This window comes from Gasterosteus aculeatus, chromosome 15 (genome assembly GCF_964276395.1).
Source record: "Gasterosteus aculeatus chromosome 15, fGasAcu3.hap1.1, whole genome shotgun sequence".
Classification (NCBI taxonomy): Eukaryota; Metazoa; Chordata; class Actinopteri; order Perciformes; family Gasterosteidae; genus Gasterosteus; species Gasterosteus aculeatus.
Window position 1 is genome coordinate 8398073 of NC_135703.1, and position 10627 is coordinate 8408699.

General features: G+C 41.1%; 1 protein-coding gene across 2 annotated transcripts; it reads right to left on the minus strand.

Annotated features, from left to right (window-relative positions):
* Positions 1–1739: 1739 nt before the first annotated feature.
* Positions 1740–9470, minus strand: dlk1 (delta like non-canonical Notch ligand 1). Of its 2 annotated transcripts, none has more exons than XM_040199854.2 (6): positions 9197–9470; positions 8666–8749; positions 8397–8460; positions 7833–7963; positions 6705–6846; positions 1740–4516 (listed from the first exon to the last, which is right to left on the minus strand). In XM_040199854.2, exons 1-6 carry the CDS (start codon positions 9453–9455, stop codon positions 3730–3732), a joined length of 1467 nt encoding a protein of 488 aa, XP_040055788.2. In that variant the 5' UTR covers positions 9456–9470; the 3' UTR covers positions 1740–3729. The 2 variants fall into 2 exon arrangements, with proteins under 2 accessions (XP_040055788.2, XP_040055790.1); XM_040199856.2 differs by lacking the exon at positions 9197–9470 and adding an exon at positions 9048–9056.
* Between the last annotated feature and the right edge of the window lie 1157 nt (positions 9471–10627).

Below are 10627 nucleotides of genomic sequence, written 5' to 3' on the forward strand. Positions count from 1 at the left end.
AGGAAGGATCGCCTCAAGCCGTTTGACTTCATATTGACGTATTGTTGTTTTTATATGTCTTAATAAAAACAGTCAAACTTCACATTCAAATGTGTCGTTCATATCACAACCTTAAGCTGACCTTTCCGTCTTTGTCTTAAATAAATTACCGCGTGGACAACATCATTCTCATTAGTGAATAGTTTAGTGACATTGTTATTGACAGCACGTCAGCTCAACCTGACTTGAAAGCTAATCAGCCGGAGTAAATGAAATGCCTGTGTAAGTCTGGAGGGACTTTAATAACCACGGCTTGTACAGCGATCCTGGTCAACTTTATAGACCAGATTTTGAGAAAACACACTCCCATTGATGAGGTGCAAACCAGTGTGAGTTTCAGTACGAATCCATTAACAGCAACCTTTTACAGAGTGGTACATAGAGTACATAGAGATACTAAATATGAGACGAAAAAGAACTAATACATTTTTCCCCCTGTAGATTCAGCATTTTTTTACTGCTCTTAACATATTATTTGTTTGTTCTTTGATTTCAACTTACTGTCTTCTAGCTGACCTCAACATAACAAGCTTTCTTTGACATTTAGTGACTACTTACTGATGACATAGTACTGCATCTTAAGTCCTCGGGTAAATATGTTTTACCACAAGATGGAGTCAGAGACTGCCATCTGAAACAGATTCTCAGGAGGAGAGCTGGGCAAAAGTACATCCAAATGTATTTTGATACAAAATACCCCTCAAATAAATGTATTGAAATGAAATAAAAAATACTGGTGCCAGAAAATGTAACAAAATACTGTATTTAAAATATAGGAAATTCTTTTTTTCTGGATATTCCATCAACAAGAACATATTCATCAATGTGTTAATAGCATAATGTGTTAATAGCGTCAGTGGCCTAATGTGTGAATAGAATCACACATACTATAAAAGAAAAATATAGAATTAAAACCAGTTGTATGCAAAGAGCCTAATAACTGATCAGACGTCTCTTGATGAGATCATCATGAATACAAGCTCCCAATCTCGCTCTTCCTATTGCCAGCTATTCGACTGATCAACACTAGCTTAGCCTAGCCTAGCCTAGCCTAGCACTAGCCCAGACAGCATGTTAGCGACGTTAGCCTGTTAGTGTCTAGTGCTAGCTTAATATTATAACCATCACCATGTAGAATAGGTCATGTAGCCAGACCCGGACATAAATTATACATCAAGCTAGTTGACATCTGTCACACTCAGATGAAATATTTAACTTGACAGACAATCCGTTGAACTTGAAGATCTGAAGACTGAACTCGTGAACTGATTTAGGCCTATGGATATTTTTTGAGTATTTCAAATACAAAATTCTCTAAAGTTTAAAGTATTTTTTTACAAATCATTTTTTATCGGCCTTATCGAATACAAGTTACAAAATATTCAAAAGTAATTGAATTGCGTGTTTCAAATACAAATAGTAGAAATACTGCCCATCTCTCTGACAGAGTCCCGGTGGTCTTTCAGTTGATAATCAGCGAGTTGGGCCTGATGAATAATTGAATCAAGCGTTAGAGAGCAGGAGGGTGATTTTATCTGGTGCATAATGTGCATCGGTTGTGCATCTCTGTAAAAGATGTATTACTCCTACCAAGCGTATGATTTTGTCTAAACCTTCTTGTTGTGTCGAGAGCGGGTCAAATAGATTGAATATAAAAAACATAATTTTTAACACACTAACAGAACAGACAAACTAAAATGGGGATTTTATATTTACTATATTTAATACAAACAATGAACAGACAACAAAAATTATCCAAAACCCAACAGCAGGTAATCTCAGACTTGAGTAAATATTGATAAGTATTGCACTGTTACAGCAACTACTCGTTGTAGAAATGCCACATTTTAAGTCATTCATATATTACGACTGCACAATGTAATTCACAACCTGTAAGCCTTTGCATGAGAAAAGCACGAGATAACCACCCTATGAAATCTAACCAGATGATCATCTACTAAAACGATGGATTGAGGCGGAATTTGGGTCAATCATTGTGAGACTAACAAGAAATCACTGTAATCCACATGTCAGCAGTTGATTCATTTGAATATTTTGCATTAAAATATGCTTTCCACTTTATCTTTACTGGTCGACATATTATATATTTTTATTATATATTGAGGATTCATGGAACCGCTCCTCGCCTCAATCATAAGTAGCTGTCTCATCACATCATACATGATGAGACAAACCGACAACAAAGGGGACAGATGTTGCATTATCAATGGGCTGGGAGATATTTCCTGTGTGGCATGAAATTCCAACATTAATAGCAGCGCTGAAACACTGTAAATGAGTTTGTGATTGTGGTACAGGTGAAGATTCATGTCCTCCATACAAATACATACATGCTAGAAAATAGAAAGATTAACTATGAAATAAACTGTCTTAACCTCTATGAAAATATCTTTAATGGCAACATCAGGTGATTCATCTGCAGAGGGAGAAAATCGGATGGTATTCGAGAGAATGCCTCCAGGTTCACACTGTACAATTACCTTTACATGAAAAGAGTTATGATATGCAGGGTGTTCATTTACCACTGCTGAGGTGGCATATAATAATATCTAATAAATTAAATGGAAAATTCCCATTCCGCTCTAAGGAGAGAACATTTACATTTATTTCTTGTTGATCTCAAAATCATTGTCTCATCCCGAATTAGTGAAAAGTACCCGTTGAAATATCCTGCTGTCTAAGATCAACTACTTTGAAAGCTAGTTTTATAAGCAACAATGCCATTCCGTTTACTATGAAATAAGACATCAGTGTTTCAAGTGGTCACATTTGAGTAGCAGACAACGGGTATGGTTGACTAAAGTGGTGAAAACAAAAAATACACTTTAGATATTTTTGTCTACATATTTTGTAGTTGATTAAATGCTTCAGTTTGAGTCAGGGTTATGAAAACTGAAAACAATTAGTTCATGTTGAAATGTATAAGATACGGAGCATTAATGGCATTGAACAGCTACTTTCTTTGTAAAGATATCAGTGGAATAATGCATACCTGAGCTGAGAAAGTAGTTATTTGGCCTCCACATGTGCTTTACTCTCCGCTACTCGCTGCTTTCTCGACATATAGCCACGCCCGTGTGCTTCATATGAATGTGAGCGTGCACTACTGGTTCGCTCACGGCGGCGGCTCACACAGCAGTTACAGCTGAGGACGTTTTCCCCACCGCTAGCGTTGTGATGAAAGCAAAGCACCTTATCTGCGGTTCCATGCAGTTTGTAGTGTTAGCATCACTATTGTCATGTTGGGAGCCACGAGAGACAATCGAAAAGGTCCCTATCTCTTAAAATGTACCTTTAACAAAAAGAGAAATCAGTAATATGAAATAACACGTTACAAAGCAGTTGAATCCCAATAGTGAAATCAAAACAACGACACAATGGCATCTTTTTTTACCAGGCATAAATAACATCTTTGAGGGTTTTAATGGGTATCTTAACATTACGATATTAAAAGTTAGATTACAATCTTACAATTACAAATAATTACAATCCAGTGTCACGGTTTATCAACTCGATTAGACATTCCATTATACTACAGTGTGGCCTACTACCTCTCACTTTATTAACACAACTGTACAACAGTCGTGGTATGTTCTTTGGGACATTTTTACCACGTTTATTCTTAAACTCCTTTCGGAGGGAGAGGCGGACGAGGCGGAGGTGATTCAATCAGATGGAGGTGTAGTGTCTCCCAAAGCTGGTGAGTCTAATCTTCTCCGGCAGGATGACGTTCACCGAGTGGCCCTGCTCCTCCTGGCTCGCGCTGCCGGCGTCTCTCAGCAGGTGCTCCCTTTGCTGACGGACGAGCTGGCTGTACTTGGCGTTAGCCAGCCACGTCTCACAGCGGCCAAAGAACACGATGCCCATAGTGCCCAGGATAACCATGCAGGTGAGCAAGGCCAGCATGCCGAAGCAGATGAGCTGGCCGTGGGTGTCGAGGACGCCCGGGGAGTGGACCGTCTCCTTCAGGGTGATCTTGAGCAGGTCTCTCTCGGGCGGTCTGAGAAGCTTGTGGAAGGTGTGAGCGGGGAGGGAGTAGTGCTGAGGAGTCAGCGCGAACACCCTGTGGTCCACGGGCTTGGCGCCGGCCGGCTTGGGCCTGGCCTTCGGTCTGTGCTGCAGGGAGCAGGTGGGGCCCGTGAACCACTTCTGGCAAATGCACCGGAAGGTTCCGTCGGGCTGGCCGACACACATCCCCCCGTTGGCACAGGGCCTGCCGGCGCACGGCGAGTGGCTGGTGTCGTTACAGGTGAAACCGGCGAAGCCGATCGGACAGACGCACGTGAAACCCAGGCCGCGGCCGGTGCAGTTGCCGCCGTTGAGGCAGGGGTTCGGCTGGCAGCTGTCAACGCTGATCTCACAGAATTCTCCAGACGATCCGGGGGGACATAAACAGGAAGAGTAACCTGCCGAGCCATCGTCAAACGCGCATGTGCCCCCGTTCTGACAAGGAGAGCTGGAGGACAGAGGGAACCAGTGTAAACATGAGGCAGGGCAAATAATGTTGTAACACAGTTTCACTGCAGGATATTTCAGCCTGTGTTGATAGAGTACCCATCAAAACCTATTTGATAGAATTTTATAAATCAGATTTTAACGGCAGGCTTTCTAGTCCTAAATTGACATTTTTGGGGGTTCCTCTGCCTTGTGGTCATTTGATTTTGTAAATGAATTGAAATTGACCTGCTTATGTGACCTCTTTTATGCAGACCATGCGGCATTTTTGACACCCGATCAAAGCAGAACGATTTTCTTGTCTCGCCCAGCTGGCAGTGAGAGTCATTTAAAATGGTATTATTTGATCTGCACAAACAGTGTTGATATGCTTATGACGTGTGGATGCAAGCGAGATAGAACTTTTTGTTTTACATGTCACAATTGTCTAACAATACAATAGTGTATATATATATAGTTCATTGCATTGATATAAACCTGTATGTGTTTAATAATATTAGCATTTCTGCAACTTTTAAGAGGTTTCAATTAACATAAGTGCAGCTTGTTTTAATTTATTTATGATTGGGGCAATATTTTCTGGATTAATTGATTACTTTTATTGTTCTAGAACTTTTTTGAAAAATGCGCCAAAAAACAATATGACATTTTGACTAAAAAAAGGCCCCAGAAATATTAGGTTCATCAAGAGAAAATTGGTTTGCTCCATTAATTACAAAATATAAATTCATTGATTCTATCAATTGCCAGCAATATGTAAAAGGAGTCTGCAATACAGTTGATGCACCCTCATGTGCAGCATATCTGATAAATTCTGCCATGCTCCACAAATTTATGTTGATGAAAGTACACTAATAACAACCCGTGGTTAAAAGCAATACATATCTTTTAATAGTAGCCTCTGTAATAACACAACAGGTACATAAGATTGTGACTGCGTGAGTCGAATGAATAATAGCTACTTAGATATCTCTGGGGGTTCAAAGAGGAGATGATTAATGGAACATTATAGGTATTTAATGGAGATGAATTCCCCTGGAATGCAATAAATCTCCAATTATCACATTCACATTTGAAAAGTAGTATGAGACACATCTTTGATGGGAGGGAGAGAGTTTTCCGTGCAGCGACACTAAGCTACGGTGGACTTTTAGACTATTGACTTCCAGATGAGTAATTTAAATCGATTACAAAGCGGCCTCACAGAGCGCAAACATGGTGGGGCTCATTGTCTGTATGGGCCGTGTAAGCTGGAGAATCTTTCATGTGAATCTCACGGACAGGAGCAGAACGGATCGAGCCCGCCTGCAAAGCAAGCAATTTCTGGAGCTCAAAGGAGTGAGTCACTCATATTGTTATAGAGGCTTTTCCTTGAAGGAACAATAAGACGTAGGGCTATTTTTTAAAACCATGACGTTTTAGCGCACTGTACAAATGATGTACCAGTTCACAACTCATGTGTGTGCCAATTCTGCTGTTCTTTGGAAATACTTAAAAGGGTGCTACCCATAAAGGGGAGTTTTTCAGGGAGAAACAATGCTTTAACGCCACGCAATGTACCTAATAGTCAATATTGAAAACATGTGAAGCTACCTGGTTGCAGTATACAGCCTCTTGACACAAATAAACTCCTTGGTACCACTGTGCACACTCTGCAGTGTCTTCTTACAGTAACTGATTCAGTTCCTGTTATAAATGTATTAGCAGCAACGGAATGAAAATAGTCATGCAGCGAGTGACCAAATATATCCTTAAACAATGGGCCTTGGAGCAGTGCATTGTGGGATACTGACACATACGAAGGCAGTATTTCTGGTCACATAGAGAAACTTTTGAAATGCGAAAGCCTTGTTGAGTGTATATAAACCGTATCACTCATTCCGATACTGTAGAGGAAGCTACGGAAGGACTCGCTGTCTGGGACAGCGGTTTGCGTTGTTATATAAGCACATTCACAACACTGCACGCAAGTATTTTGCATTTGCTGCCCTAAACACGGCTAACAGAGAGCGAATGTTCTGAAACGTCTGAGTTCAGTTTGTGCCTAAAGTGAGGAGCTAAATACTAAATACCGGAGCCACTTTGTGAGGAGAGCCGACAGACACTGCAGTATGAAAATTGAAAAATTCAGATGACGCTGTAAGGCATTGAAGTATTCCTAGACTAAAATAAAAAAAATAAGCTTGTACCTGTTTGTGAGACACAGTTCTCTCTTCCGTATGCAATCTTCCCCGGCGTAGCCGTGGGGACAGATGCACAGGTATCTGCCCTCCCCCGTCTCTATGCAGGTGGCATTGCCAGCACAAGGCCTGGATGAGCAACGTCGAGTATCTGTTGTTTCAAAAAGACAGAACAAGCATGCTGTTTTTAGATATTGCGTTATCTCTCTCACTTTCTGTGTCTCCGCCTGCTTTCTCCCGTCCTCGCTGTTCCCACTTACAGAACTCCCAACTGCAGCGTCTTGTCACCGAGGACAAAAGTGAGAACACGGCCGACAACGCTCCCTTAGACAAGCAGCTCGTATGCTCAAACAGAATAAGAGATTAACTGTGTGCGCTTAAGCCAAAGAAGAAATACTTATTTCAATTTTCTTCCTTTGTTTCTCATAAAGGATGCCCCCACTGGATTTTTAAAAGACCAATATGTTAATAATGATTTGGAGAAGGAAAAGGCAAACTAATTGGACTATAAGCTCGGCTGCCCAGCTATTCCTCAGGACTGAAGGGGATTAGCCCACATTCCTCGTATGTCTCACATATGTTGGCAATAAATGGATTCCTGACATTGTCTGACCCTGAATAGCACGTCCAGGGTTTTGTTTAAAGAATATGCCAAATGATCTTTAAGGTAGTAAAGATATAAACATGTGTGTTAAATGATGTTGTGCATTCATGATTAGAGTAACAACTTGGCTTATGGAACGTCCCCTCGTGGCTTGTGGTCGTTTTCATGTGATAATGTTCATTGTATGTTCTATAGGAACTGAGGGCCTGATTTATGAATTGTGACTTCATCAATTTCTTTGAATTTCTTATATTGTGTCTTACAAACCAAGTTCATCATATATTATTATTCATTTATATAGGGTTAGGGTTATGATGTGTGTAATAGATTTAGTAGTCATTTAGTGTCTTCAGCTTTCCTCACTATCCCATCATTTTAGTTTGGTTAGACAGATGTAAATGTATAAAAACACAACCAACTATTCTGCCAGACACCTCGCCTCATTCAATGACGACCTATGTGTGTCGCCGGGGGCTTCGTAACCCGCCCTGACCTTTGGGTGTGTCAAGAAAGGCGACTTTAATGAGACTCACCTTGGTCACACAGGCTGCCCGCCCAGCCGTCCTCGCAGACACATTGCCATGCCTTCTCACATGCGCCGTGCAGACAGCCTGGGAAGCGCACGCACTGCTCACAATTAAATCCTTGCCATCCCGGTTTGCACCTGAAGGAGGGAAGAAGAGAACAACCCTGGACTATAAATACACCAGCCTCAGAGCTTTGCAGTCCTGCTCTTGTCTGCGCTGTGTTCAGTGAGATGACGGATTACAGTATAGTGTTATTTGTGTTGTACAATAAAGCTTAAAATACCAAAAATAATAACAGAGACATACCTGTGTTTTTGCTCAAGCGTATAAATAGAGCAGCATTTGCCAGAATAACATTTTAAACTTGGCATTCTTTTAAACCAGAAGCGGATAATGGTTCTTTTTACTCTGCAAGCAGCTGATTTTGCAGTTGATTTGACACAAAAACCAGGCATCCAGTTTGCCGGATGGAGATGTTTGATGGGAAATTTACGAATCCAGGATTCGTGGAAATAAGGTCAGTGTTTAGAAGCTTTCTTTACACAATAATCAAAAGAGTCATATTAGTACCTGCACTTCCCCGGCTTCTCACAGAACCCATTTATTGTGTTGCAACCAGCGCTGCATTCCCAACCTTAGAGAGGGAAAGAACAACAGCAACAACAACAGCTGTTTGCATGAAGAAAAAAAAGCCATTAAGCAATTAAACACTCGCAGAAACACTATATTCATCCGTTATACTTTCGTTTTACGCAGGGAGTAAAAATCGTTTCAGAAAGACTTCTCCAATGTGCGTTTGTGACAGATGACTTAGTGGAATGATCAAAATGTTAGATTACCTTTGGCGATTCCCGTCGCGACCAAAATGACGACCACGGCTGTGAGATGCATCGTTATATCCCGCAAGATCCTCCGCTTTCCTCCTGCAAAATGATAAAGGAGGAAGTTGCAAAAAATAGCTCTCTTTCTGTGAATGAGCGATGTCTTTACATGTTGCATATTAAATAGCGTTACTCAAAAGTTAATTTAAACAAAAGGAAAGAAACCTCAAATCAAGCATCCAATGAAGATGGCACATTTAATGAAGATCGTGTGGAGTATTTGTAAATGTCTTTAAAACGTAGGTCGTCATGTGAAAAATCACACTGTTAATAAATCATTTTGAAAAAAAAAATCCGTTATCCTTTTTCTTCGAGAATATAATGGACCTAATTGACGCACCTGAACGCGTCTTCTCCCAAATGGCATAACGCACCAGCAGAAGAAAAATAAGAGAAGAGAATAGCCACATCATTTGAAAACGAACATTTACACCTCGAAAACCCCTTTTCAACTTAAAGAATCACGTGGCATCCGCGTCGTCGCCTCACCTATGTCGCAGCGGGGCACCGCTTCCAGGTGGCTTCGGTCATGTTGGACTGATTTGACTTTGTAAATCCGGGCTGTCGCGCTGTGTGAAGTGAGCCTACAGGTGCTCGGAGGGGTCCGGCTGGTCGGACCGGGAGGTTTTAAGAGGACTGGCGCATCGCGCGCGCGGCGTCCCGCAGCAACACGCTCCTCCCACCTGATGCGGTAAGGAGCGCGTGCACCAGCGTGACCCCCCCAGAGCGCTGCCTGTGTGGAGAACATTGTATTAACACCTTGGGGAAAGTATTTCAAGGGAAGTGGTGCAAGTATTTATAGTTGTCTTGATGCTGTATTCAAGTATTTGTTAAAACACATAGGCTACTTCTATCTATCCATGAAGTACCCTGATTCTTTTTGGAGTTAAAAGAAGCATCATGAAATGTAAAAATACTCAATTTTCTGTCATTCGTTGAGTGAAAAAGTATGCATGATGCATCAGCATTGTGCATTTCACTCTATTCATTGCAGTGTTGGATTTTAATTGATGAAAATACATGAAATATGATTTATAACATGTGTCAGATCTGTTGTAGGGAGCAAAGTACCTAAAAATTGTAGAGTTAATGTTCTTGCAAATAACCACAGATCTCTACTGACCAATGCTCTACCAAATGTAGTGAAGGAATTCAGAATCACCCATCCCCCATTTTTAATTGAATGACTTTGCTTACACAGCGCCTACCTTTCATGTATAATAATCCCCAATATTATTCTCGTTTATTGCTGCCCACAATGCCCCTTTGCCTACTCCGGGCCAGGGATTTATATTTTCCTTCTCACAAAGTATATAACTTCTAAGGGAGATAATTATGAGTTTCCCTTCTCTCAGACGTTATTAAATCCTCAATAAAGATAGAAAAGGGTGGCGGAGAAGCCATCGGGGGAAATCTACCACTGTTTATCTCTTTGATTGCACGAATGTGAGATGTACTCTGGGTCCTGTACAGGTTTTGTTGGCTTTGGTGAAAGAAATCCAGGGTGAATATGTTTTCCTCGTGTATAATTCCAGACATCAATGGGTTTCCCTGCTTAATGTTGCAAATATGTCATCTTGTGCTGATGGTTCCCGGTGAAACATGCGGGTGAGTGATTCTGCCGTCTAGACAACAAGACCACAGGGGATAAATGTGAATGCAAATGAGTGAGAGAATCAATTTTACATTTTTTCAATCTAATGGGGGTAAAGAAAGAACCCCCTTTCCTTCTCACACAAAATCAATCTGCATTTGGCAGCAGACAGAAACAACCACACGTGTTATAAACAGACAGCACAGGCAGATGTGATTACAAGTCTCCTCACAGTTGATATCATCTGTTGATAGGTTTCCAGACTCACATCTCCCGCTTCAATTTGGCCTGTGTGTCTTTTTTATAACCCCCCAGAGACGCAGCTC

Bases quoted from the DNA above. Each gene is read 5' to 3' on its own strand.
- dlk1 (XM_040199854.2), bottom strand. From the start codon at position 9,455: ATGTTCTCCACACAGGCAGCGCTCTGGGGGGGTCACGCTGGTGCACGC. The intron at 8,461-8,665 runs GTAATCTAACAT...TCCCTCTCTAAG, and splicing joins CGCGACGGGAATCGCCAAAG to GTTGGGAATGCAGCGCTGGT. The intron at 4,517-6,704 runs GTACAAGCTTAT...TCTGTCCTCCAG, and splicing joins GAACTGTGTCTCACAAACAG to CTCTCCTTGTCAGAACGGGG.